This window comes from Anoplopoma fimbria, chromosome 16, assembly GCF_027596085.1.
Source record: "Anoplopoma fimbria isolate UVic2021 breed Golden Eagle Sablefish chromosome 16, Afim_UVic_2022, whole genome shotgun sequence".
Lineage (NCBI taxonomy): Eukaryota > Metazoa > Chordata > Actinopteri > Perciformes > Anoplopomatidae > Anoplopoma > Anoplopoma fimbria.
The window spans coordinates 22,284,572-22,311,086 of record NC_072464.1 but is presented as its reverse complement, the minus strand read 5'-3'; the positions used below and the strand labels follow the sequence as shown (position 1 = coordinate 22,311,086).

At 39.3% G+C, this 26,515-nt stretch overlaps 1 protein-coding gene across 1 annotated transcript in view; it reads left to right on the top strand.

The window, feature by feature from the left end:
• abcb6b (ATP-binding cassette, sub-family B (MDR/TAP), member 6b) overlaps positions 1-21,080 on the top strand; it is a 27,198-nt gene extending 6,118 nt beyond the window's left edge. Inside the window, exons 6-19 of the mRNA XM_054615851.1 lie at positions 1-86; positions 482-591; positions 753-818; positions 905-1,030; positions 1,257-1,333; positions 1,906-1,969; positions 4,091-4,176; positions 4,628-4,685; positions 5,131-5,235; positions 11,423-11,597; positions 11,768-11,880; positions 12,476-12,570; positions 18,458-18,526; positions 20,966-21,080. The exon at positions 1-86 is cut by the window's left edge and continues 36 nt beyond it. Of these exons, the coding sequence (XP_054471826.1) occupies positions 1-86; positions 482-591; positions 753-818; positions 905-1,030; positions 1,257-1,333; positions 1,906-1,969; positions 4,091-4,176; positions 4,628-4,685; positions 5,131-5,235; positions 11,423-11,597; positions 11,768-11,880; positions 12,476-12,570; positions 18,458-18,526; positions 20,966-21,080 (1,345 nt within the window). The remainder of the gene's footprint in view (positions 87-481; positions 592-752; positions 819-904; positions 1,031-1,256; positions 1,334-1,905; positions 1,970-4,090; positions 4,177-4,627; positions 4,686-5,130; positions 5,236-11,422; positions 11,598-11,767; positions 11,881-12,475; positions 12,571-18,457; positions 18,527-20,965) is intronic.
• Positions 21,081-26,515: the final 5,435 nt, after the last annotated feature.

The following is a 26,515-nucleotide window of genomic DNA, read 5'->3' as shown; positions in this document are numbered from 1 at the left end:
CATCATCATCGCCATCATCTACTTCGTCTCCTACTTCAGTGTCTGGTTTGGACTCATCGTTTTCACCTGCATGGTCCTCTACCTCAGTGAGTCAGTGTGTGTGTGTGTGTGTGTGTGTGTGTGTGTGTTTGTGTGTACCATGAGTGTGTTTTCAACAGGAAGTTAGTCATGGCAGCCTGCACTGCAAATTTGGCCCGCGGTTTGGATCAAAACCGAAAAATAAATGTCAGAAATAAGTCGAATCTGAGCACAGAGACATAACAAAAGACATAAAAACCTACTGGTGAAAGGGTTGTCTAGTAGAAAATGCAATATAAAAATGTAAGTAAAGACCAAAACTAATTACTTACTCACTTACTACTACACTTACTAAATAAATAAGGTCTCCATATATGTAAATTGTAAAAAAAAGAATCCTCTTGTTTACAAAACAATCTTATTAAATTCAGCTTAACATGATTAAATGTGCTCTCGTCTGCAGCCTGCACCATCCTGATCACAGAGTGGAGGACTAAATACAGGAGAGAGATGAACAATCAGGACAACAACGCCAAGTCCAGAGCCGTAGACTCACTGCTCAACTTTGAGACGGTAGATAGAGCAATATGTTTTCTATTCATTTACCCAAGGCATTAAAACGTTTCTAACGTTTCAGAGTTCTGAAAAAGTCTGAAAAGTCTGTAGATGTTAGAGTTACAGGTCATTTCAGGATGTTTCAATTTTCTCTGGATTCTTTTGTTTTGTTTCCACAGGTGAAATATTACTGTGCCGAGGATTATGAAGTCCGCTGCTTTGAGGAAGCCATTCTGAAATATCAAGTAAGCTTGAAGAGTGACATCATCTGGTAACAAACCTGTTAAAAACATCAAATCAATCTTCAAATCTGCTGGCTGTGTTTGTGTAGTACTGTGAGTGGAAGAGCTCCGCCTCCCTGGCTCTGCTCAATCAGACCCAGAACGTCATCATAGGATCAGGACTGCTGGCTGGATCTCTGCTGTGTGCCCACCTGGTCTCAGAGGGACAATTCCAGGTATCAGTGTAGAGTAAAAATATGTAGAATCCAACATCAAAATCTAGTCTGCATACAAGTTATACGTCAGTCAGTAGCCTCATGTCACAATATTCTAAGATGATGATGGGTTAAATTTGTGTTCTCAGCTTTGTAGTGGGAGAATAATTCATACAGCTGTTTTCCAGTAACAATTATAATATGATCAGTGATGTTCAGAAGCTGTTTGTGTTTACGTTCCCCTCAGGTCGGAGACTACGTTCTGTTTGGCACCTACATCATCCAGCTGTACACTCCTCTGAACTGGTTTGGTACCTACTACAGGTGAGATGCATGCAGAGAAACAGGAGACCACTGACCCCGAAAGATCTTTGATTCATCAATGTCTGTGTAGTGTTTCTGTATATTATATATATATATATATATATATATATAATATTTGAATAAACTCCATACTTTTCAATGATGGGAGGCTGGTTTAGAGGGGTTTTTCTAGAACAACAATGCTGTATTTTGCTGTATTTTAAATCTCCAATTGGCCGATACTGGCATTTATTTATTTTACTTTTTGGTATTTACTTGTTTACGACTGTACTTATACTATTATCACAGTGAGAAGATACCATGTAATACTTTGTGTATGTATTTATGTGACTTTAATTACTGATAGTAGGAGAATATATCACATATATTAGCTTATATACACTTACTAAAAAATAACAGTATATTCATCTGAGAAAACGGCTAAAACCACTGTACATAATACTACTTCTTCGCCTACTTCTGCTACTAAAGCGAGTACTACTACCGCTCCTTATAGTACTACTGTTACTACTGCTAGTACTGCATCTAATACTGCATCTAAAATACTGGTTGCACATCGTGTGTCTCTGCAGGCTGATTCAGAGTGCATTTGTTGACATGGAGAACATGCTCACACTGTTGACGGAGCAGAAAGAGGTGAGTCACAAATAATAGATGCATTTCAGTAATATATATTTATTTATTTTATATATATATATATAATTAAATGTATATGTATTTATTCATTTTTCCCGACTTTGTTGAAATTGTATTATACTGCTAAAAAAGAAGTAAATAAATTATATAAAATATAAATGCATAAATATTCTTTTTTATATTTCAAAGTATTTATTTATTTATGAAACAAAATATTTTCTACACCTTGTCAACAAATACATATATTCTTCCTTTAAAGAAAACATGTCAATATTGTGATATGAACACATGCAAAAAAGTGGCTTTCCTCTTTCCTTCTCACTATTATTTCTGCCGAAAAAGAAAATAGATTATTTTATTTTATAGATCATAGATTATTTACATTTTTTTTTACATTATATTTTTGAATTTCAATATCATTACTTGTCATAATACTGGGCAAATATAATATTATTGTTTGGTTGATATTTCTTAAAATACATGTATAGTAATAATCTGCTACAAAAATAATTACAGATTAGCATTATAACACATTAAATAAATAGAGAAGTGTGTAAAGTAAAAATATATAATAAATATAATTATCACATATAAGAGGATAACACAAACTAAAATCTCCCTAAGTGTTTCTGATTGCTCTGCTTCAGTCTTCAGTGCTTTGAAACATAGAAACTCACTCAGTCAGAGGTCGGAGGATTAGAAGATCAACAAGTGTTTGTCTGTGTGTGTGTGTGTGTGTGTGTGTGTGTGTGTGTGTGTGTGTGTGTGTGTGTGTGTGTGTGTGTGTGTGTGTGTGTGTGTGTGTGTGTGTGTGTGTGTGTGTGTGTGTGTTTGTGCACATACACAGAGTCTGTCTGCATGTATGTCTGTGTGTACGTCTGTCTTTGAGTGTGTGTGTGTGTGTGTGTGTGTGTGTGTGTGTGTGTGTGTGTGTGTGTGTGTGTGTGTGTGTGTGTGTGTGTGTGTGTGTGTTTCGGTGGGAAAAGGCGTCCTCCGGCTGCCTCACTAAAGGCTCCTACATTCACAGGCCCTTGATATGGTAAACAGCCGCATGAATGTGGACAAAAGCATTAAGAGCACCTTAAAAACACAGCGGCCCTTTTCTTTGGCTTGGGAAGCGGCGGGCAAGGGGGAGGGGAGTCAGGGAGGAGGAGGAGGAGGAGGAGGAGGAGGAGGAGGAGGAGGGTGAGGAGGAGGTCAGAAAGTAGAGAGGGATCGCAAAAATCAAACTTTGCTGGCAATATTTTGGAAATGTTCATGATGACAAATCGCAATATCTGCATAGATGAAGGGATGAAGATTTAAGGAAGTGAGAAAAGGTGAGAAGGAGGTGATTATGAAGGAGGGGAGGAGGAAGCAAATGAAAAAGGGAAAAAGGAGAATATGATGGAAGGACGAAGAATGGGGGATAAGTATGGTTTTACATTTATTGTGTAAAACACATCTCACTGTCTCCTCTTCACTTTCTCTCTTTTCTTTCTCATCTATCCTTCTCATCTCCTTTTATTCTTCCCTTCCTCTTCTTTTCTCTCTCCCTTTTCCCTTTCCTAGCTCTCTTCCCTTCTTCCCTTCTCTCCTTCTTGTTTTTTCCTCTCCTCCTCTTCAATCCAGCAAAACATAAATAAAATAACCTCTTGTACTTGGTTAGTTTTTGACGTTAGAAACAGCAATTGTCAATAAAAGAAATCTCAACTCTAGGGGCACCCCACTTGCTTTCTCCAGAGCTTTTGACCACATCACATGGTCTTCATCGCCACATTGCAGATGGTATTGCAGATCCATAAAACTTGACATCATGCTTAGCACCTTTTGAACCTTTCATCCATGTTGACGTAAAACTAAATGGAGTTGAACGTTTCCACCTCGAACCTTGGAAACAGCAAAACTCCATCTGCTGATGAAGACCATGTGATGCGGTTGAAAGCAGCGGAACAAGCGAGAAGGTGGAACTTGAGTTGAGATTTATTTGATTCTTTTTCTGGCTTCTCTACTGTATCTTTCGTGTAAAACCAAAAAAATCTGTGTTCCTTGTATCTCTTACCCTGGTTTCCCCTTCTCTCCTCCTCCTCCTCCTCCTCCTCCTCCTCCTCCTCCTCCTCCTCCTCCTCCTCCTCCTCACAGGTTCAGGATGCTGAGGATGCACAGGACTTGCAGCTCACAGCAGGTCAGGTGGAGTTTGACAGAGTCTGTTTCAGCTACGTGCCCGGGTGTGTAGCCAAAACGACAAATCTGCTTCCACTTTTCTGTAGTTTGATCTGATTTCATTCAATTGTACATAAAACAAAGAGTGTCGTCAGCATAGAAACAACAGCATATGTCATTTAGTGAAACATTTAGAGGGAGGATGTTGGTTTGATTGATTCTGCACACAAACAAACATCTGACACCGTGACACTGGAGACAGCTGTTTGAATCTCACGTCCTACAAACAGTCAATGTTGGTCTTTTTTAACTGTGACCACCATGTTTTTTAACGTTAACTAAATAGTTTTTGTTGCGTTAATTTAAGTTCATTTTGATCCTGACTGTTGCTTTTTTATGTGTGTGTGTGTGTGTGTGTGTGTGTGTGTGTGTGTGTGTGTGTGTGTGTGTGTGTGTGTGTGTGTGTGTGTGTGTGTGTGTGTGTGTGTGTGTGTGTGTGTGTGTGTGTGTGTGCAGCATTGAAATCCATAAGGATGTGTCGTTTACGGTGGAGGCGGGACAGACAGTCGCTTTGGTACGTTGTCCTCTGTTTACTACATCTATTGTCTATCAAGTCTAATTAAATGTGTCACTATAACCAAATAAAAAAACAATATTTCACACTTACTGTACCTCCAGTGGTGTTCATCAGTAGTGTAAGACCAATACTCAGAAGTGTAAAAATACTCTGTTACAAGTAAAAAGTCCTGCAATCAAAATTTTAAGTGAAAGTACAACAAGTATTAGCATCAAAATATACCAGAAGTAAAATAACTCATTATGCAAAATTAGGCCCATTTCAGAATCAATATAAGAAGAACATGGAGATGCTAGAAGATGTTATTTGTGTGTGTGTGTATTTGAACCAACCCATGAAAATTAAAAAGCAGTGTGAGGGACTGCCATGTGATGTGAACATTAAATGAAAATTGAGACAGGACTTTCCAATAAAATGTGTGTTTCTTTGTGTGTGCGTACAGGTTGGTCCATCTGGATCAGGGAAAAGCTCCATCCTTCGTTTGTTGTTCAGATTTTACGAACCTCAGAGTGGCATCATCCGCATAGACGGGCAAGACATCTCCAAGGTAAATCAGGCGGAAATCTGGATCTGAAAAATAAAGTAAATTGTGAAATGTCTTAGTTGCACACTCTCTAATGTCCACCAGGGGGCGACTCCTCTGGTTGTATAGAAGTCTATGAGAAAATGACTCTACTTCTCTCTTGATTTATTCCCTCAGTAAACATTGTAAACATGAGTTTATGGTCTCAATCTCTAGTTTCAAGTCTTCTTCAATACAGCATGATGTTCATTTAGTAAATGATGCTCCATTTAGAGTCAAACAGACACAAACAATGGGTGACGTCACGGTGACAATGCACTCTTCTTATACAGATAAACACACACATATACACGTTAAACTGAGCAGATGGTAGTATTCTTTTAAACTGCTACTTTCACCATCAGTTGTGTTATCTTTTATCTGTCTTTCTCTCTCTCTGATTCTGTCTCTTTTTTCAGTCTTCATCTCCTGCCTTTTGCCTCACCACACACCTTGACTCCCACTTTCCCTCTCCCTCTCTCTACACACACACACACACACACACACACACACACACACACACACACACACACACACACACACACACACACACACACACACACAGTGAGCTCCTGTCACACTGTGAATAAATCATAGTAAAAGGTTCCTGAATAATGCAGAAACGAGTCCAGACGGCAGATGTGTGTGTGTGTGTGTGTGTGTGTGTGTGTGTGTGTGTGTGTGTGTGTGTGTGTGTGTGTGTGTGTGTGTGTGTGTGTGTGTGTGTGTGTGTGTGTGTGTGTGTGTGTGTGTGTGTAAAGTTAGCCCAGTTATTGCAGTTGTAGCTAAAATGACTCTGCTTACCATTTCAAAATCTCACTAAAAAACAAACGGCACACATGTACACCTGTTTCATTACGACAGACATAAATGTTCAAGTGAGCGTGACAGGGATTTTATGAGGACGCTCATTTATAATTAAACAGCAGGAGGACCGTTTTAATCAAAAGAAACACATGTGGTCGCCTCTTTAATCAGGATTCTGTGTTTGTTTTTTATCACTATTGTCCCTTTGAAGAGGAAGAGGAGGAAGTGGTTTAACGCCTCAGCTTCCACCACTGAAGGATAGTTCTGTTTATGTGTTCGAGTCTCTCGTTTTTATGCCAGTAAGAACTATAAATACGTAGCATCGGTTTATCCTCTTCCACTAAAGGATTCTTCTACGTTGTTGTCATAAATGGTTAAATCTTGCACCAAATCTTTGCAACAAATGTTAATGCTGCAACAACTTATGAGACTTAATGTATGGACTGGCCATAATTTACTTCCATTATATTGTTTTAAGCCTTTTTATAGGGTTCCAAAACAAAACAGTGTTTGTCCCATATTTATGACTTAAACAACAGATGATGTATTCCTCTTCTATGTGGCATCTACTGATGACCTGCTATCTCCCCCTTAATATCCCCTACTCCACCTTAAAAAAGACAAAAATGGGACTATATTGTTCATTTACAAAACAAATGAAAATGACTTTAGCTTTGGCAAACTGATCTGGTTAATTGGCAACGCTGACAAAATTGAGACACATATGATCGTGTTATTGGGAGGACGAACCTCATGACGGGAGGAAAAGACTACTCATAAGGCCATCTGTGCTAATCAAGAATAAATCCTTTACGATATAAGGCAATAACTTTTAATAGCTGCATGAGCTGTGAGTTATTTTTTACTCATAATGCAGGTGAGAACAAACGATCATAAGGGAATAATCTATTAAATAAGGGCGGGAAGTCCCTTAAACAGCTAATCAGAGTTGAAGAGAAGTGAGAGGTGTTTGTAATGAATTAATAAAAGAGAATTGGATCTAAAGATTGGTCATAAAGTCTCACCTTTGTAACAGAACGAGAGTGAGAAGGACTTCGGGTTTGATGGCAGCAGTTTTTACACACCATCTGTTTCACATTCCTGTTGACCCTTAATTTAAAGGGTTTTTGGTTAGGTGCCTAAAATAAGATATTACTTTCTGTAATCCCATATGGAAAAGATCGTACAAAATCGTACAAAAGGCCCCATGTCATATATATTACTTATAAGTTTCAGATAAAAGATATAAACATTTAGTAAAATTGATGTATATCTTTTCCATATGGGATAATCCGGAATCCAAAGAAAATTCTGATGTAAAAGTGGTATTGACCGTCTCGTCTAACTCTCGGCAGGAAAGCGAATAAACATACTTCCTGATTCATAAATTAAAAGTCTGCTTTTTGCACTAAAACTTGCCCTTAAGCTTGGTATTTTACCTGCCAAACCATACCTGCACAAAGAAGCAAAACAAATCACAAATTCATGTCATGTATTATGAAAAAAATACTTACTCAAGGTCCACTTACTTGCATTCCTCTGAGCTTGCAACTTCATCTCAAAGTTTTCTTCTTTAACTGTGCATTGCATTGGTTTTACCCAGTCTACAGATTGAAATGTTAAGCAATACTTTGAATGTGATGACAAAAGACTCTGCAAAGAGTTAGGTCAAAATATGATTCATATCAGTGATGTTGTCCACATGTTCCAGCTGAATCTGGGATTTGTTCTGCTTGTCGCAAACAGCTGCTCCTAGATCATAGGATCTTTTCTTTTCAGCAGTTAAAAGGAAAGGAAATATGTTTCCCAAATATGTCTTAATACAAAACTCACATAGCCATATGTCCTACATTAAGAGAGTTATTGATAACTGTTATCATTCCTCCTCCTCCCCCAACTGGCCATGAAATGACTCTAATACTACGACACTAACAAAAAGGGGACAACCACCACAGTCCTGTGCCAAAATGCATACAGCTGAAACCAATATGAGCTAGTCTGAATGGGCCAAGTCTTTTATTTATGACTATATTCAAAATTTCACAACATTTGTAGAGTTGGGATTTCAGTCTGTTAATGTGAGTGTTTAATAAATGTTTCATCACATTTGAATAATTGATTTTTAAATATAAACAGTGCATCACGTGTTGCACAGACAAAGCATGTTAAACTTTATAGTCTTTTTAGGCAACAAAACAAACTTTAAAATAAGTATTCGAACTAAGTAAAATATGTAAACGCATCACAATCGCAACTTTAACAACTCAACAACACTTTGGGACATGAACACCGGCCTCCTGGTTGAAAGTCCTGTGTTTGTTTGACGCATCCATCTCCACTCCCTTCCTCTGAGCATTCATAATTCACACTGATGTGTTTAATCTGTGTGTCCATCACAACAAAGGATCCTTAATGACTTTCCAGTGGTGCTGAAACGTAATTTTGACTAAACCTAAAGGTGAAGGAGTCGAGGTCATTCAAGTAATTCTTTTTGACCTGGTTGGTAAATATAAATACTTTTTGTTGCCTTTCTGCCAAGCAGGATATTTTTTAGATGTGCGGCCGGTTCTTGACTTTGCAACCTTTTGTTGTTTAAGCTCTTGGGTTTGTTTCTAGCCCACCGATCCTCTGCCACTCTGTTTGTCCCGTCATGTGGCAGCCACATGTGTTGAGCCTCTGATGAGTCCGACTCTGCCGGCCCGAACACAGCAGGCTGATGGCCGGTTACTGAGTGCTGGTGTGAGTCATATGTGTGTTCTTAAAGGTGTCTGTCAGGTATTAACTGCTCATAACATCTTCTTGTTATTCTATGGTGCACGTTCCTGTTCGTCAGTAAAGAGCGGTCACACAACACGCATATTAAAGCAATTGGGAGGAACTTTAATCAATAACTTTAAACAGAATTGTCGTAGGGTTAGAGCAGGACAGAGAGTTATCCAAGAGCCACATTTAAAAAAAGGAAAAGTCTGACATTTTGTTGTAGGTTAGCTTAGCGCAAAGACTGGAAACAAGGAGAATCCTGGCTGTCCAAAGGTAACAACATCTGCCGACTAGCATCTTATGTGACATGTTGTACAATCACATTGGAGGGCAGAACTGTTTACAGCTGTAACAAATTCCCCCCCCCCCAAAATCAAAACTTCAAAAGGTTTGAGTTCTGAGCTACAGAGACATGACTTTAACTGTAGCCTCTTCACATTCTGTTGATAATGTTAAAGTACATTTTTTTTATCTTCTAAACTAAAATTTTGGCCAGATCTTAATCCAAGTATTTCTTAACCAAGTTGACCCAATCCATCCAGCCAAAACATCCTTCTCTCTACTATATATCATCTACATATTTATATTTAGACAGGAGGTTGGGTATTTGGTAGAAAACAGTATTGGTGTAGAAAGATCTAAAATTATTATTATATTCCTTTATTGATCCCCGTGGGGAAATTCGGGTGCTGCAGCAGCTCAACTACATAGAAACAGATAATAAATAAAACATATTATACATCCCCTCCCTGAATGAAAACAGGGACAGGGGGGCTTCTGTTCCTCTGGTAGTCCACCACAAGCTCCTTGGTCTTGCTGATGTTGAGCTTCAGGTGGTTGTTGCTGCACCATGTGATGAAGCTCTCAATCAGTCCTCTGTACTCCTCCTCGTTGTCCCTGGTGATACATCCAACAATGGAGGAGTCATCGGAAAACTTTTGGAGGTGGCAGGAACCAGAGTTGAAGCGGAAGTCCGAGGTGTAGAGAGTGAAGAGGAACGGTGCCAGTACAGTTCCTTGGGGTGCGCCGGTGTTGCTGATCACAGACTCAGAGACACAGCCATCCACCCTGACGTACTGTGGCCGGCCTGTGAGGTAGTCTGTGATCCAGGAAGTGGTGTCGGGGTGCAGGTTCATCTCCAGCAGCTTCTCTCTCAGTAGGGAGGGCTGGATGGTGTTGAAAGCACTGGAGAAGTCAAAGAACATGACTCTCACAGTGCTTCCCTGCTTCTCCAGGTGAGAGAGGGCCTTGTGTGTCAGGTAGATGATGGAGTCCTCCACCCCGATGTGTGGCAGATAGGCGAACTGTAGTGGGTCCAGGAAAGCTGTAAGCTGGGTCCTCAGATTTACTGGCATAGTATTCATTATGTCTCCTGTGTGAGTACAGCTGTCCAGCTGTCTCTATTTTCTCCTTTGTTCCGCTGTTAATGTCTCAATGAAAAACATAAAAAGCTTTTTTTCTTTTTCCTCTCCATCTTCGATCAGAAACAGATGCTGTGTTGTTCTTCAGTGGAATAAATACCAAAAGTAAATGGCAATAATCAAATTAATGAAAAGTGAATGATTACCAGCCAAGCACCAGAGCTAGTGCAGGAAATGGAATTTGTATTGTTGAGGCTGCGGAGGAAAAGCTTTCCACAGGAAGTACTCAAAATACTGCAGAGAGTCATTGAAAACCGGAAATTATTTCTGGGGAGATCAAGAGCCAGATTTCTGAAACGATGAGGAGCTCCTTCTTAAATGGGGAACTGAACTGATCGGACCAAGCTGGACCCTTCTAGTCTGGACCAGCTGCTCTTCACAGTCTGGAGATGTAACTGTGTTTGATCTTGAATATAGAACATTCAGTTTTAAAACACTTCCACATTGACTGCAGAATTGGAGGTTGACACCTGGATTTTACACCGTTGTCAACTTGATCAAACCGTTGTCTATGTAAAACACGATCAATGACCAACAACTCCGTTTTCTCTTGCCTCTGTATATAACGGTAGTAACATACTACTTACAAGGCTCCACTGTTTGTACACACACAGTAAAGAACACAAGATTGGAGACTTGCCGCTAGAAATCTCACCACAGTCTGCATGGAAATATTTGATATCAATGTAGATTTAGTCCTCATGCTACAGGGTGCATGATTTAACAATAAGTAAGGACATTGGCAGTGCAAATGAAATCAGATGTAGAGAAGCAAAGAGAAGGTGAGTGGGTAGAGTCAGACATGAGAGACGGAGAGACAGGGACAGAAACTGGTTCAGGACGTGTGCTGTCTGTGACCCGGGGCAGCATGCATTATATAGTGTAGGATGAATTAAGCCATGCAACATTTATACAGACGTATGCTGTGTGTATGTGTGCGAGAGAATAACCTAGTTTAACGCAAACGTAATAAATATGTATCATGACCCGCAGATCTGAAGAGTCCATACATTGAAACATTTCCATTCCACCGGTACAACACAGTCTGTGTAGTAAATGTGAAATACAAGACTTAATATTTAGAGGGTCGGGTTTCAATGCTTGCTCCAATTTTGGAACCAGGTTGGCAAAAATATTTTGTTTGGTTACAAAACTCACAGTTTGGTTCCTTTCTGCGTCCGAAGGTGCGTCAGGCTTCTCTGAGGTCGCACATCGGCGTGGTTCCTCAGGACACGGTTCTCTTCAACGACACCATCGGCAACAACATCCGCTACAGCCGAGTAACGGCCAGCGACCAGGAGGTGGAGAGAGCCGCCGTGGCTGCTGACATACACGCCAGGATACTGGAGCTACCTCAGGGTCAGGATGGAGTGTGTTTGAGGGTGTGTGTGTGTGTGTTGGTGATAATGACGAAACTGCTTTAAAAATTGTTTGACATCGATGTTTGCCAAGTTGAATCCTGAAAATCTCGATGTAGAAATGAAATGATGATGATAATAATGAGGATGACGGTATTTCTTCCCAATAAGGTTATGACACGGATGTGGGGGAGCGAGGTCTGAAGCTCAGCGGTGGGGAGAAGCAGAGAGTGGCGATCGCTCGAACCATCCTGAAAGATCCTCAGATCATCCTGCTGGACGAGGTGAGAAAACGGGGGAGCGAGCAATTCACACACATGGGACTATTAAATGATTGGATTGGCAGTTGTAAAACAGGGTGGCACACACAGGGGGATTTCTATCTCTCATCTTGGATTACAACCGTCGCCATGTTGATTTTTATGCAACCGGTGAACGGAAGTTACCATATTTGATAAGCAGAGGAGTGACGTAGAGACGCCGTATACAGCTCTCGTAGTGACCTTTCAATCACAGTAAGCTCTAAAGCATCCCCTGCTTTATGGTCTGTTTGACTCTAAATGGAGCATCATTTACTAAATGAACATCATGCTGTATTGAAGAAGACTTAAAACTAGAGATTGAGACCATAAACTCATGTTTACAATGTTTACTGAGGGAATAAATCAAGTGAGAAGAAAGGACATTTTCTTATAGACTTCTATACAATCTGACTTCTTTTTACAACCAGAGGAGTCGCGCCCTGCTGGTCAGTAGTGATAATGCAAGTTTTAAGACACTTCGGCATTGGCTTCACTCAGCAGAACCAGAGGTTTATTTGACTCTGCTTATATAACATTATACTGCACTTACACTGATATACTGTGTTTGTTCCACCAGGCCACGTCTTCCCTGGACACCCAGACTGAGAGGAACATCCAGACCTCACTGGCCAAGATCTGCACCAACAGGACGACTATAGTGGTCGCACACAGGTGACATTACTGCCCAGCTGTGTGTTCGATAACTGCGAATCTTCCTGATAAGTTCGCTTGTTTTTACTCGAGCAGCAGACACAATTTCTTAGTGTCAAGACACCAAGCACTGCAACACATAGCCAATGGATGCTATCTATTATAAGATTAGATCAGATTCAACTTTATTGTCATTAAACAGATCACAGGTACTGAGACAAAGCCAGTTATGCCCCAAAAAGTATAAAATGGGGTTTAAAACACAATAAAAACTTGAATAAGAAAGTGCAGTCAGGGCGTCAAAAGGAATACTTTATCGTACTTAGGCACAGATTTGCATACCAACATGCTGACAATGACAAATGTCACGTGACGATGTTTAGCAGGTAATCTTTTTCAACCTGAGCAAACCATTCATTTAACATACAGTACCAGTCAAAAGTTTGGACGCACCTTTTCATTCAAGTACTTTGAAGAATGTAAAATATAAAACATATTCTGGTTTGTTGAGCATTTGTTTGTTTACCACATAATTCCATATGTGTTCCTTCATAGTTTGGATGTCTTCAATATTAATCTACAATGTAGAAAGAAAAACCATTGAATGAGAAGGTGTGACCAAACTTTTGACTTGTACTGTATTAGCATTTACTTATTGTGATTATGGGGCTAAAGGAAAAGCGGTATTGCCAAAGTCATCAAAATTCCTTTTAAGGGGGACATCAATGGATGTACCAAATTGTATGGCAATCCATCCAATAGTTGTTGAGACATTTCACTAAAAAAATAAATGTCAGCCTCATGGAGGAACTAGAAAAATAGTTAGCAGATCAGCAAAGTCAATAGAATACGTCCTCTGGGGATCATGCATATCATTCTGTAATTGGAGGTATCCAGGTATCACTAAACCCCTTTTAAACAGAAATGCATCATAAATATACAAAAAACATCTATCCGTCATCATGTGGACATTCAAGCAATATTTGGTCCAACGTGGTACTGGACATGAGTTTCTATTCTTTTGACATTTAGAGCACAAACACAAATTCTCCCATTGATATCACAACGGTCTTTTGCAAAGTGATTAAAGTTGTAATACAGGCCAAACTGAAAAAACAAAAACAAATGTGAGTAAGAGACATGAAAGGAAAAGGCCAGGTGATGGATGTGGTGAAAGGAAAACAGGATTATAGCAGAACACAAAGAGAGGGATGGAGAGATTAAAATGAAAAGCTGATCGGAGGATATGAGATGACGCGCGATGACAGGTCGACAAAAGTAAAAGAAACAGATGTCTGGTTATTCATCAGTCTGAGTGATTTAGAAAAAGACTTGAAAGGCGCTGACACTCGCAGACAGCGAAGTGGCCTCTGGTGCTGATTCCTGCTCCAGGCTTCATCATTTCCTCTGTGTTCTAGTACAATGGGTTGTTTTTGTTGTTGTTCATTAACATTATTAAAACGTGGTTTCTGTTGTACAAAAGAAGATTGGTTAAATTTAAAAGTGTGTATTTGTGTTTTCCACTACAACAAACATTTGAAAACAACATTTTGTTAAACAGATGTCCCAATTTCCACTCGACAAAAAAACATTGACAATTTAGTTAATCAGTTGCAAAACTCAAGCTTATGCTGCCTTCCAGAAAACACGAAACTTGACCTCCTTTAAGAAAAAGTACAACGGAACAGCATTAAGGGGAAGAAAAGCATCTACCCCGACTTTATGAAGGAGCAGTTTGTCTGACTTCACATAACAGTGGAAGCGCACATTGTAAATAATAAACCATCAACTAAAAGGCAACTTTTAAAGTATATTTGCCTGTATTTAAATAGAATAATAATTAGTATCATATAGTTAAACCAGTTCGGCAGGTCAAATTTACATCAATATATGTCACTAATGTTATTAGGAGGCTGGTAACGGCTAAACAATCTTTAAACGTACTCCTCCGCATGAACGTTTTAGAATTGTGGAGGCTTTTTGTGTCTACATGTGCAAAAGAAACTAGTGTTTTTCAAGGTCAGTGGTTGTTTCTGTTTGTATTTCAGCGTTGCAACCTGGAACGTTTGGAAGTTGACATTTGGACATTTCTAGAGTGAAAATACTTACATCCTAGTAGTGTGTAACGCAGCCTGCTAGCGTGGTTGTAGACTCTTTATATTAAAATGTGGTGGATGCATTGATACACTTTTGCACACACGTGAGAATGTGAGCACCTGTATGGAAACTGAGCCATGCATACAAACATTGTTTACAGATGTTGACTGTGAGTAATCACCTGTGACTGGTGCTGACACCAGCTGAGCTGTCTGAGCTCTTTTTGTTTGTATTTGTCATCTCCCTTTTTAGATTAATTGTATGGTGCTCATTTTGAACAAATATGGAACTCATATTGACCTGCAGTTGTAAAATAAGTTGATCTTCTTAATCTTTCAATAGCAGCAGCAGCAGATGGAGTCTGCTCTTAGGATCAGGACTGTTTATTGACTTTGTCAGTTGGGTTTTAAATAAAATGAAAACACACAGTCACAGCAGACAGGTCATGATTTCACTATGAAGGGTGAGCTGGAATCTCTCTTTAATCAAGTTAAGTTATTGGATGGATGGAATTTTTCCTTTCTCCGGCTGATAAAACCAAGCCATGCATATGAGCAGTAGCAACGTGCTAACACTTAAATGATGGGTAACAAATTGTCATATGGTTTTGTGGTTTTAAAAATGTTAATGTTCCTCATACTGGGCATTCTTTGACTTGGATTAATTCCTGCACGCTCTCCTGAAGTTCCATTGTCTTAAAAATGCAAATAATGAGTCTCAAAAACAATAATCACACTATGTTGTTTGCAAAAAGATGCAGGAGATCCTGTTCTAGTTAAATGTTTTTAATTAACTTAACTTGGTGCAACAATAGCATGTGTAATATTGGCCCTTTTTAACAGCAGACATTTCGACTTGTCATAGCAGGTAAAAAACCAGCCTGGTCTCACCAAATGGGGTATAAATGACTTTGAATTTGTAAGTCATTTAGCCTGCAAAACAACGCAATTCTTGCTTTTTACGTGTTGATAAGGGTTCTTGTCTGTACTGACTGCGATGTTAACTAATACGTGTGAATATGCTACGCTCAGAGCAAGTGACGTAGTATAAAAAGAGAAAGAATAACTTATGGTGGGTGGCAGCAGAGTTGGGTGGGGAGTCAAACAAACACAGGACTTTCAACTAGGAGACAAAAATGTTGATTTGTGTGATTTTATGAAAGTAAAATGGTAAAATCTCTCCTGTGAAAAGTGCCTATTTGATCAATCCTAATATGAGTTATCGAGGCTTCATACATCACAACAAAGAGCTGTAGTTTAGAATGCTTTTGCATTAGTGGCAAATTTCCCCACTGTGGGACTAATAAAAGATTAATATCTTCTTATTTTATGTAAGTTGTTTTGGGATAAATATACATTTGTCATAGTATAGAGGTAATGCAAATTGTTGGATAGTTATTTAGACAATAAGACCTTGAGTGGAAGTGGCAGCTGAACCTCACCAGTACATTCACTGGGTTTGATGGGCCTTTTTCACAGCAGGAAAAGCACAGGTGTTCTGTTTTATTTAGGTGTCCCAGTAAGCGTTGTCAGTAATCCAGCAGGCATAAAACCCACGTCCTGAAAGGCGTAGATCTAAATGAAAATCAGCCATCATTAATGCCATTAGTAACATCTGTGGTTTTCCTGCTATTACAAGTCAAAATATCTGCTAATAAAACAGGTTTGTTTTGAACAAAGTTGAACAGAACCTTAAAAACAGGACATGAACTACTACAGCGTATACACACTGGGTGTTTTCTTCCTGCTCTGAAGCCTGAATGAGCGGATGAGAAAACCTTTGACGTCTGCAGTCTCCGGGGAGAGATATTTCTACCTTTGACCGAGGTTTTCTATCAAATATTGAAGGTGGACGTCCAAAGATAGCCTCCATGACACTAAAGCAGAGTGGTGGCTCTGCTGAAGCTTAAAGTGACACTCAGCAGTTTGGAGAGGCATGAACTCTATGGTTTGCAGAACCATTCTTTTTTTGTTCTGCTCATAGTGTCGAGCGTTATTAATTCCACCGGCGATGAGGAAAACATGTCCCCCTTTGCCTTTTTCAAAAAACTATTTTAAGACTCAGATTCATATAGAACAAAAAACTTCTTCTTCACTTGCGTATAAATATCTTTTAGTAACAACGTTTCGGTACGTAGACCTTCATCAGGTTATTTTGGACTCAGATTCATGCATTTATCCCTCATATTTTCATTTTTGGCGAAACACTACAAGTGAATAGTGTCAAATATTTAATAGATAATTTGTCATGAAGACTCCCCACTTGATTACTTTCATTGATACAATGCTATTTTGTATTTAAGTTTTCTGAACTGTTATGTTTAAATTACCTTATTAAATATGTGCACATTTTCATACCTTTCCATGTATGAAAATGGATAAAGCCAGGTTCAAAATTATTGTTTCATTTTGTTGACATATTAGAGTCAATGGTTTTTCTTGAGAGAATCTCTTTGTATAATTCTTTTTAGTAATAATTGTTTTATAAATTAAGCTATGAATGATTTATGAACAAACCTCACTGTAGAAACCTTCAGAATATAGAAAGGAATGAAACTGTAAAGTGTGGTGTATGTAAGTGATACTGAAGTGGAGATTTATGGATCAGAGTCTGAAAAAAACTAATTTAGAGAAAACGACTTTTAAAGATATGTTTTGTTAAATTACAGTTTTTTGAAGACACTACAGGTAATTAGGGTAAAAAAACTAATAACTAATAAATATCACCATGAGACTTCCGAAGTTGATTACTTCTGATTATTCTTTTTTGTAATACAAGTTTTCTGAAATGTTATGTTTAAATATGCCAATGAGGTATTATCTAATGGTAACTTTTGGTGGATTAAGAAGAAATCTAAAGACGTAAATAGACAAAGTAGTAAAATAACCAGCTGGATATGTATTTCCGTTTTCTTTTCATTAGTCTGGAAGAAGACATGTTATGGAAGAAAAATATCCCAAAAACTCAAAAATGACCAGTGCATAAAAACTGCATGTTTTTACCAGAAATGTCTCCCCTTCAAGGGAAATATTGGGAGTTACACAAAAACACATCTGTGGACATCGGGTCACATCACAAAGTGGAGCCCAGAGCTGAGAGCCAGTTAGATGTCTTTAATCAGACTCTCATCAGAGACTGGTCATAAATATTAACTTTAATAATTTACAGGCAGGTTCATACGGAGTTCTCCAACCCAGAGGAACATACCCAGCTGTGTGTTTGTGTGTCGGTTAGTGATTACTGAGGAATGGCTTTTATAAGACAGCTGAACATATTTAACATCTAACCGCACATTATACGACTCTTTCTTTCAACAACATGTGTCTCCATCTTTTCCTTGTTTCCTCATCTTATCCTCCTCCTCCTTCCTGTCCTCTGACTGTCTCCGTTATCTTCCTTCCTCTCGTTGTGAAGACGCTGGTTGTTCCAGTAAAGTGTGGATCTTCACACGTGTGTCTTTAAAAAAATAGTATTTAGTGTTTGTAGCTCTGGCCATTAATTATATTGTTAATAATAATAATGTCTTTAATGTCGCAACCTCTGGGGATATAGCAGCATCACAGATAAAGGAGTCCAGGAAACACAAACAGCCCTTATACGAATTATTAATAAACTTTCAGCTTAATTCAAATTATTAAGAGGAAACAAGGTCTAGGCTACTTTATGCAAATGAGGGGCGTACAGCGCAACTCCTGAAATACATTTAACCCTTTGACGATCTTCTCACCTGTTTGGCAGAAAACAATACAAAAGCAGCAGGTGATAACTTGTGGAAATTAAAAAGAGGAATAAAGTTTGTGTTTTGTTTCAGGTTGTCGACCATCGTCGGAGCAAACAAGATCCTAGTGGTTCACGACGGACAGATAGCAGAGAGAGGAAGGTATGGTCGAGTCATTTGTGTGTGTGTGTGTGTGTGTGTGTGTGTGTGTGTGTGTGTGTGTGTGTGTGTGTGTGTGTGTGTGTGTGTGTGTGTGTGTGTGTGTGCTCGTGTGACACACCTGAATGATTGTGTGTGTCCTAAGTGCTTGCAAATTTGTTATCTGTAGATCAAAAGCTCAGAGTTGTGTTTTGTGTGTGACCCTTAAACCCTTCTGGTGTCTCTCTGTCAGCCCCAGAGGCTGATGGACAACATCACACACACACACACACACACACACACACACACACACACACACACACACACACACACACACACACACACACACACACACACACACGATAGATATGCCACTTAACTGCCGATGCATACAGTCCTTTGATATAGGAGCTGGTAATGAAGACTTCCTTTCTCACACACTGAGGTCACTCACACACACAAACACTAACAGGAGGTTAAAGAAGTGACGTGTCTCACTCTCTAATATCTATAATCAGATAAATATAGATCATACAGATGAGTGTATTCTCCCTAATAATCAATAGTTATGATAAGGACACACCTGAGAGATGAGTTGGTCACATACTCGGTGTGGTGGAGGGTAAACTCATGACGGGACTTTGTGACTTTGTTTGGCCCTGCAGGTTAAAAGCATTCATCTTTTGATCGACACTGTGATGTGTAAACACCAGACAGGCCCAGTTCAACCTCCGGTGTCCGAATACACACAATTTGTGCCAAAAAGTGTGGGAGTGTATCATGAAACAGAGACGGGAAGAGGCCTCATCCCGTCCCCAGGCTGTCCCTGTGCTTAACATTCCGTGTTGAAAAGGCTAATTCTGAAAGCACAACATTTGGTTATCATCATTTAGCTTTGATTCATCTTTGGTTCAGACTGGACCTTATGCGTTGTTATAAAGCCAAACTTCTGCTCTAGTTGCTCTCATTTACATATTGTTCTTTGTTGTTAGACTGCGACGGCTGAGCTCCACAAAGTGATTTGATTGGGGTTCATGAATATTACCTGTTAACCAGTCAAACCGTTACACTCAAGATCATTTCCTTATCTCATAATTGATAATGGTAATTGTGTTGTTTTGTTTTTTTGTGAGAAAAATTTAAGGAAAAACAGGTTAGCTAGACAGATGGAAAATGAAAATCTCTGCAGGTTTGTCATTTCTTTATTAAAATGTTTACAGTGGATAAAGGCTACATTAGCGGCTGCTAGCATTACCAATACGTCAAGATACCTAAAGGACAAAATACAGTAGGTCGACTCTCAAAACAATAAATACAGTCGTTGGAGAATACCAGCGACAGGGGCACGATGTGAAATGGTTGCAATTTTAGACACGTGAGTTAACGTTGAGAATTAAAACTGAAATAAACTGACTTTGTTAGAGTTTTTGCCTTGTTTTACTTGGTTAGGTTTGAGTTATCAATCTAGTTGGTTAGGATTAGGAGAAGATCATGCCTTGGTTTAAAATAAGCATGTTTGTTTCGTAATATGGGTTTAATACCTAGAAAAGTTAAAATACATTAACAATAACTTTTGTTTTAATTGGCTGCTTGCACAGACAACCTTTCCAGATGTTTTTTTCAGGTAGAACGATCTGAGCCTTACACCTTCACTACGAAATTTCTGTCATAAAGTTGCATTGTGGGTAATGTAGGCACAAGGTTTTGACAAGGAAGAAGAATGTGGAGATTAAAAAAAAGACTATGGTTCTCCTTTTTTGACAATGCTTAATAAACAGACACTTTTAAGATAAGATAAGCCTTAGCATAATTTTATACTCCTCCTCTTTCCTTCGTTAACCTCTTGACCTCCTCTTTCACTCTCTCTGTCCATGTTTTTCTCGATTTATTTTTCACTCTTTTTGCATTTCTGCGTCACTCTTCCTCTGCTTATACCCGTTTTCACTCTTTCTATTTCTATCCCGCTCAGTTGGTCTGTATCCTTATTTCTGACCCTCGCTGAGTGTCTCTCTCTCTCTCTCTCTCTCTTTCCGTCTGGCAGTCTAGACAGCGACACACTCGTGGTTTTATTAATTCATAGTAAAGTTGGTCAAAGTCTGCAGGAGGATTTTTTCATCCAGCTCAACTTTGTTTTTAAAGCAGCTCTGGTGTCACAAGACATTATGAGTGACCCTCCTTCTCCTCTGCCTGCTCAAAAATATCAAAAACAAGTCCTTTCTTATGTAAAATAAAAAGAAACATGTAGCAGACAGCACAACAGCTCCTACAAATTGTATTTACTAATGTACATTTGTTATATTGGACTTTTATTTTTAGAAGACAGGGTTGTCGGGAAAAACCAAGTCCCAAGTATTTCAATTTTTCAGAAAGGCAGAGAAGAGTTACTGACCCTTTTAAATGATGGCATTTTGGTAATTTTGTCAGTTTCTTTCTTGTCTCATCCTGTCTTCTCCTTTTCTTCAGACACGAGGAGCTGCTGGTCCAGGGAGGTCTGTACGCAGCCATGTGGATGAAACAGCAGAAAAGCAACGACATACAAACAGAAACACAGATGAACAACCAGCCCCCAGAAACTTGACACTGAACTGAGTATTAACCTTTTTTTTTTTTTATTCAGTACTCAACAGACATTGTTTTGTCATATCTAACGTCCTGCATCTGCACCCATGGCTAACTAGTAAAGTCTGTGCGGTTAGAAAATGGGATTGAAACTGAGCTGTTTGCAGCAGCTGTTATTCTCATTGGACCTAATGCAAGAACATTTCTTTTTTTTTTTACTTTCTCTAACTTTTTTTCATACAGTGAACTCGTACGATTGTGCCATGTCACATTCAGCAAAAGCCCCAAACTTCAGATAACTGTGTAAATGACCAGCGTGAACTTGATGAATGGCACCCATAGACTGTATTTAAGAAGTGGACGTAGTCATCGTGACTTCACCCATCGGTTTGTGCACTGCCGTTTTGCAAAACATGAGAGTAACGGAGGTACAAGCTGTTTCCTGCAGTGTTACGTTTGTTCTAGTAAAATATCATGCTGATGCCAGAAAACATGCAGAAGCGGCAGAAAACCGTACCGTTAGCCAGATAGCAGCTATAGCAGCGACGCTTAAGAGCTCTCTAAATAGCAAGGTGCTTGTGAAGAATCCACCCGAGTCACTTAAAAGCAGAGGTGATTATGTTACTGAGATTGTTTTGGTGAAAACATCCTGGATGGGCTGAGAGTGCCGATGTCAAAGGTCACTATTTGTGGTAAATCTATATCAGCAGCCTGAGGGCCAGAGAGAGGAAGACAGATAGGCAGTGTGCTGTATCTTATAACGGAGTCTCGTTAGCAATAAAAGCTTCTGAAACAACAACTGTGTCACAATGTTTCTCTGTAAAATGATGTTTCACTTTGAAGGGGTCTACATCAGGACTTCCATGCATCAGAAGCTCCCTTCAGACATGCAATTAGCATTTTTTTGTCGGTTTTATTTAGTGTGTGAAAGACCCTCTGGCAATTGGGAGGATCCCTTCTATCTCCCCCCAAAACCCCCACCTGAAATACAAAAAACAAGACACGCTCGAACCACAGACCTCAGCTTGGCTCCTTCTAGTTGCCAAGAAGAGGAGAGAAAATGTCCCGTTTTAATCCAGGTTTTCACAAAACACACTGGATCAAATTTTTCCAAAGGGGGCGTTTAGGGCCACAAACAGACGTGAAGATGGGCTCGTTTTCTGCAACCTATTGGAGCTCTTAATTGCTGTGTCTTTAACGGGGGAAAAACTTTCTTTGAATAAATGTTCTGCAGTAGTAAGCTTTTAAAAGACATTTTACTGACAAATGTCAAATAATTGTCAAATAATTGTTATATGATTTTAGTGACCCTTGCCTTTTTGCTATTGATGCTTAGATGTCCGCATTGGTTTTATTTAAAGATAACTTTATTGTCAGTATCCTTGTAGGTTTATAGTTATGCGATGCAACAAAAAGAAATTCCAATAAAGGTTAAAGAGAGGAGATGACCGTAAAAAAAAATTCAGTGGAAACTATTAAAACTACCTAATAACATCAGCGACACATTGTTGACATCCAGAGCAGGTTTTCCTATATGAAAGTATGAATTATTTAATAATATATGTTATGTTGCGTTTTAGTTGATGGTTTAAAATTGTAAATGTGCTCTGCCATTGTTGTGTGTTGTCAGACAGTTGGTTCTTCGTAAAGATAGTTATAATGATATATAATCCTAGATGGATTTGCCCAGAGTCAAATTGGAAACTCCGACTTTGAGAGGCATTTCATTGTACCTTTTCTTGTATGAGGTTGGACGTTGTAAATGAAGGACTTCTAAAACTGGAACCTTGGACACCTTAAATAACATTTGACTCCAGTAGATGCTGAGAACGCTCTTTTTCACAAATGCAATAAAACTCTCACAAGTTAAGGGAGGTAACAGCAGCAGTTTATCACAACATTTGTCCAACAAGCAGAACATCAATCTGCAGAAATGCACAGATTTCAACTGTTTGGCTCGCAGCCGTCCGTCCTCGTTCATTGCAGGTATGTTAGCCATGCCATATGGAGTTTGTTAGTAAGATTAGACTCATAAATGAAAGCTAATCGCGTTGCCAATTGTTTAGCTGCAAATGTATTTTAAAGCTTTTTGAACCTATTCTATTGCTGCTTAAGAAGGACTATTTGTTTACATACAAGAATAATAAAGAAATGTTTTTTTCTCACAATATAATAAGAAATAAGAAACAATAAGTGTATCGATAAGAGTTCTAGACTGAAGCTAAAGCTAAACAGGAAAGATTATGTTCACAGGATTAGCTGACAGTTACTTCTCTACTTTGCCCTTTTCTCCCGATGTGGTTACTTGTAGTTTGATTTCCACAGAAACAGCAGTGCTTTAGAGTTGATAGCCAGACAAATAAATCTCATGTACTTCACTGGTTTCTAAACATACTTTATTGACTAAACTTTGTGATTTGCTGCATGCAACTAGAAACATTTCTGCTAAATTACATCTCATACTCTGTACAGGTCATTACACCAACTGTGAATATGCACATGTCAACTTGTTGGACGCGGTTTTTGGTCCAAGATGTCCCACGCATTTGGAAGGTTGTTCTCCCAATCATCTCCCATTTCTTGAATAAACAAATCTCTAATGTAAAACAGATCAGTACAGCGACAGACACCAGTTCAAAACACAGTATGGCGGGACTGGGATGTACACTGGGCCGTGGTATATATGGTTACTCTGATAGAGAAAGAAGAAGGATGTCATGTACAGACAAATATCACAAAGTACCACCACACGTAGAGGTTAGTGTAAGGATGGGTTAATATTAGAACGTGTGCATGTTTCATGTGATGCCTGTCTATGTGATTGAGCACACACACACACACACACACACACACACACACACACACACACACACACACACACACACACACACACACACACACACACACACACACACACTTGCAAGTTGTGCCCTTATTAAAATGCCATAGCCAGTCTGTGTAGCAGTGAGGGCAGTCTCAGTACTTCATATCTTAATCATGATCATCGCCAACCAGTTTCTGTCTCTCGTTTCAGGGCTGTCTCAGTGTCTTTATCTTTCTGTCTCCCTCAGGTTAAGATGCATAAAAAGTCCTCCTTCTCTAAATCTTCAAATTAAATTTAGATATCTTCTATTTTATTCCTGTAGGTTTGGTTTGTAGGTTTCTTGCTGACTAGAATTAAACTGGATTTGTTTAAAACCTGTCTGGTTGTCTGATCACTCAGGCTGGTTGCCCTGCAAATCTAGCAGATCTGTAGAGTAGCAACTGTCATCTGCAAAGAAATTGACAGTTGACATGTTTGTTCAAACCGCTAACAATGATTGCAGAGTTTATGTCGCATCTCACATTGCTTTCTTTTATTTTTAAAGGACTTAGCTGAGGACTTAAGTTGTGAGAGTGTTAAATGTCATGAAACAAGCTCATTGTCTTTTTTAAGTTTAGTTGTAAACTACAATGGGACACAGTTTGGATGACCGAAATGTTGACTTTGGGAACTTATTTTAACAGTCATAGTTCTACTTGACAAATATGGTACAAATTCTCACTCCCAACCTTTCAAATACCGCAGCTCGCTCAGTGGCCCTACGCCTCAAACTCTACGTATCCAACTAGCGTCATTTTTGGACAAGTCAATATACACTTGTTAAATGCATTGTGTCTTTACAAGATAAACGTCCGTCTTCACAGGAAGTTTAGGCAAGAAAACTACTTAGTCAGGGTTGAGACAAGACCCTGGTTGATGTTAACTTGACTACGAATGAGTCACGAGACTAAAAACGTGACAAAAGTCAAGATTTACTTTTCGTTTCATACAGGACTCGGACAGCATTCTCCTGTATGAAAGTCCTGTGTTTGTTTGTACAACCCTAAGGGGGACAGTCTCACACTTCTCAGTTGCTTTGACCGCCTAATAACAATTGGTTTGTATAGGAGTTAGTGAAAAGTGTGTTTCAAACAGATTCTAAATGGTCCCTCCATGTGTCAGTATCAGACGCCAATGGGGAACTGACCTCGCTGTGTTATTAGATGAGTCGAGAGGGAGAACAGGTTGGAATATAATGATATAATGATATAATGATATAATGATTTGAGAAGAGCAAGTGGCAGAAGCTTATGTGTCGCCCTACTCTCCAAAAATATTGTCAGTGCTGATTGTAAAAGTTTAATCTTGACCTTGGAAACACTAGATGATAAATGAATCAACTCGGGAGACGCAGGTAAACGATAGTAAGTGGCCTTTGAGTTAAGATTTTTGTCAAACCATTTTCATTCACATTTCATGTGCACAAATGCAAAAAGTAAACCCACTTTATGCTTTAGGGTTTTGTCAGTTTTGACAAAATGTTTTAAATTTCAACCCTTAGATCAACGAAAGGAGAAACAGCCAAAAATGAAATAAAATGACAACTGCAAAAAAAAGCATATAACAAACACAGGAAGAAATTAAAGAAGGGAAGAAAATGAGATGGAGGCACGTAGGGAATAAAGTAGAGAGGAGGTTAGAGGAGGATATCAAGAGAGGAAAGGTTGGGAGGAAAGTAGCTGACCAAGTTGAAGCAAAAGGAACAGAAAAAAGAAAAGAAAGCAATAAAAGGAAGATGAACAGTAAAAAATAAAGAAAGTTGATTGGCTGTGAAATGTTTAAGTGAGCTGTGCCGCACGCACACACACACACACACACACACGCACACAATCTGGCAATGGTCTCAGAGTGGTTGTCCTTTTGCTGAACTCACAAAACACACACAACAACACACACACACACACACAAACACACACACACACACACACACACACACACACACACACACACACACAAACACATGGTTCACATGGTGTTCAGGACACTCCCGTTGGGATGAGCTGTCAGCGCCATGGTTACTGTCTGAGTTAGGACGGAAAACACATACAAACACACACACACACACACACACACACACACACACACACACACACACACACACACACACACACACACACACCAGAGTCCACCAAGCAAACTGAAACTAAAGTCTTAAAGTTTTGTGTGTAATTCAAACACTCATGTCTTTCTGTGTGTGTATGTGTGTGTGTGTGTGTGTGTGTGTGTGTGTGTGTGTGTGTGTGTGTGTGTGTGTGTTCATAATTAATTTGTTCCCCACTCCGTCATTCTCTCTCTCTCTCTCTCTCTCCAAGTCGATCTCAATGTCTCTCTCTCAGTTGGTCCGCCTGTGTTTCTGGTGCCAGAGTGCAGTGGGCAGGTTCTGGCAGCCCTGGTACTCTCGCCGCATCTCGCCTTCCGTCAGAGGCGGCGTGGCGTTGCAGGGGGCGCCGGCCAGCGTCACGTTTAAAAGGCCGGCCCACGGCTCCAGGAGGCGGGACATCCCAGTGCCCTGCTAACATCACAGGTGAACGAAGTGATTAGAAGATGATTTAGAAGAAGTAAAAAATGAAAGAAACCCCTTAAATGTGATA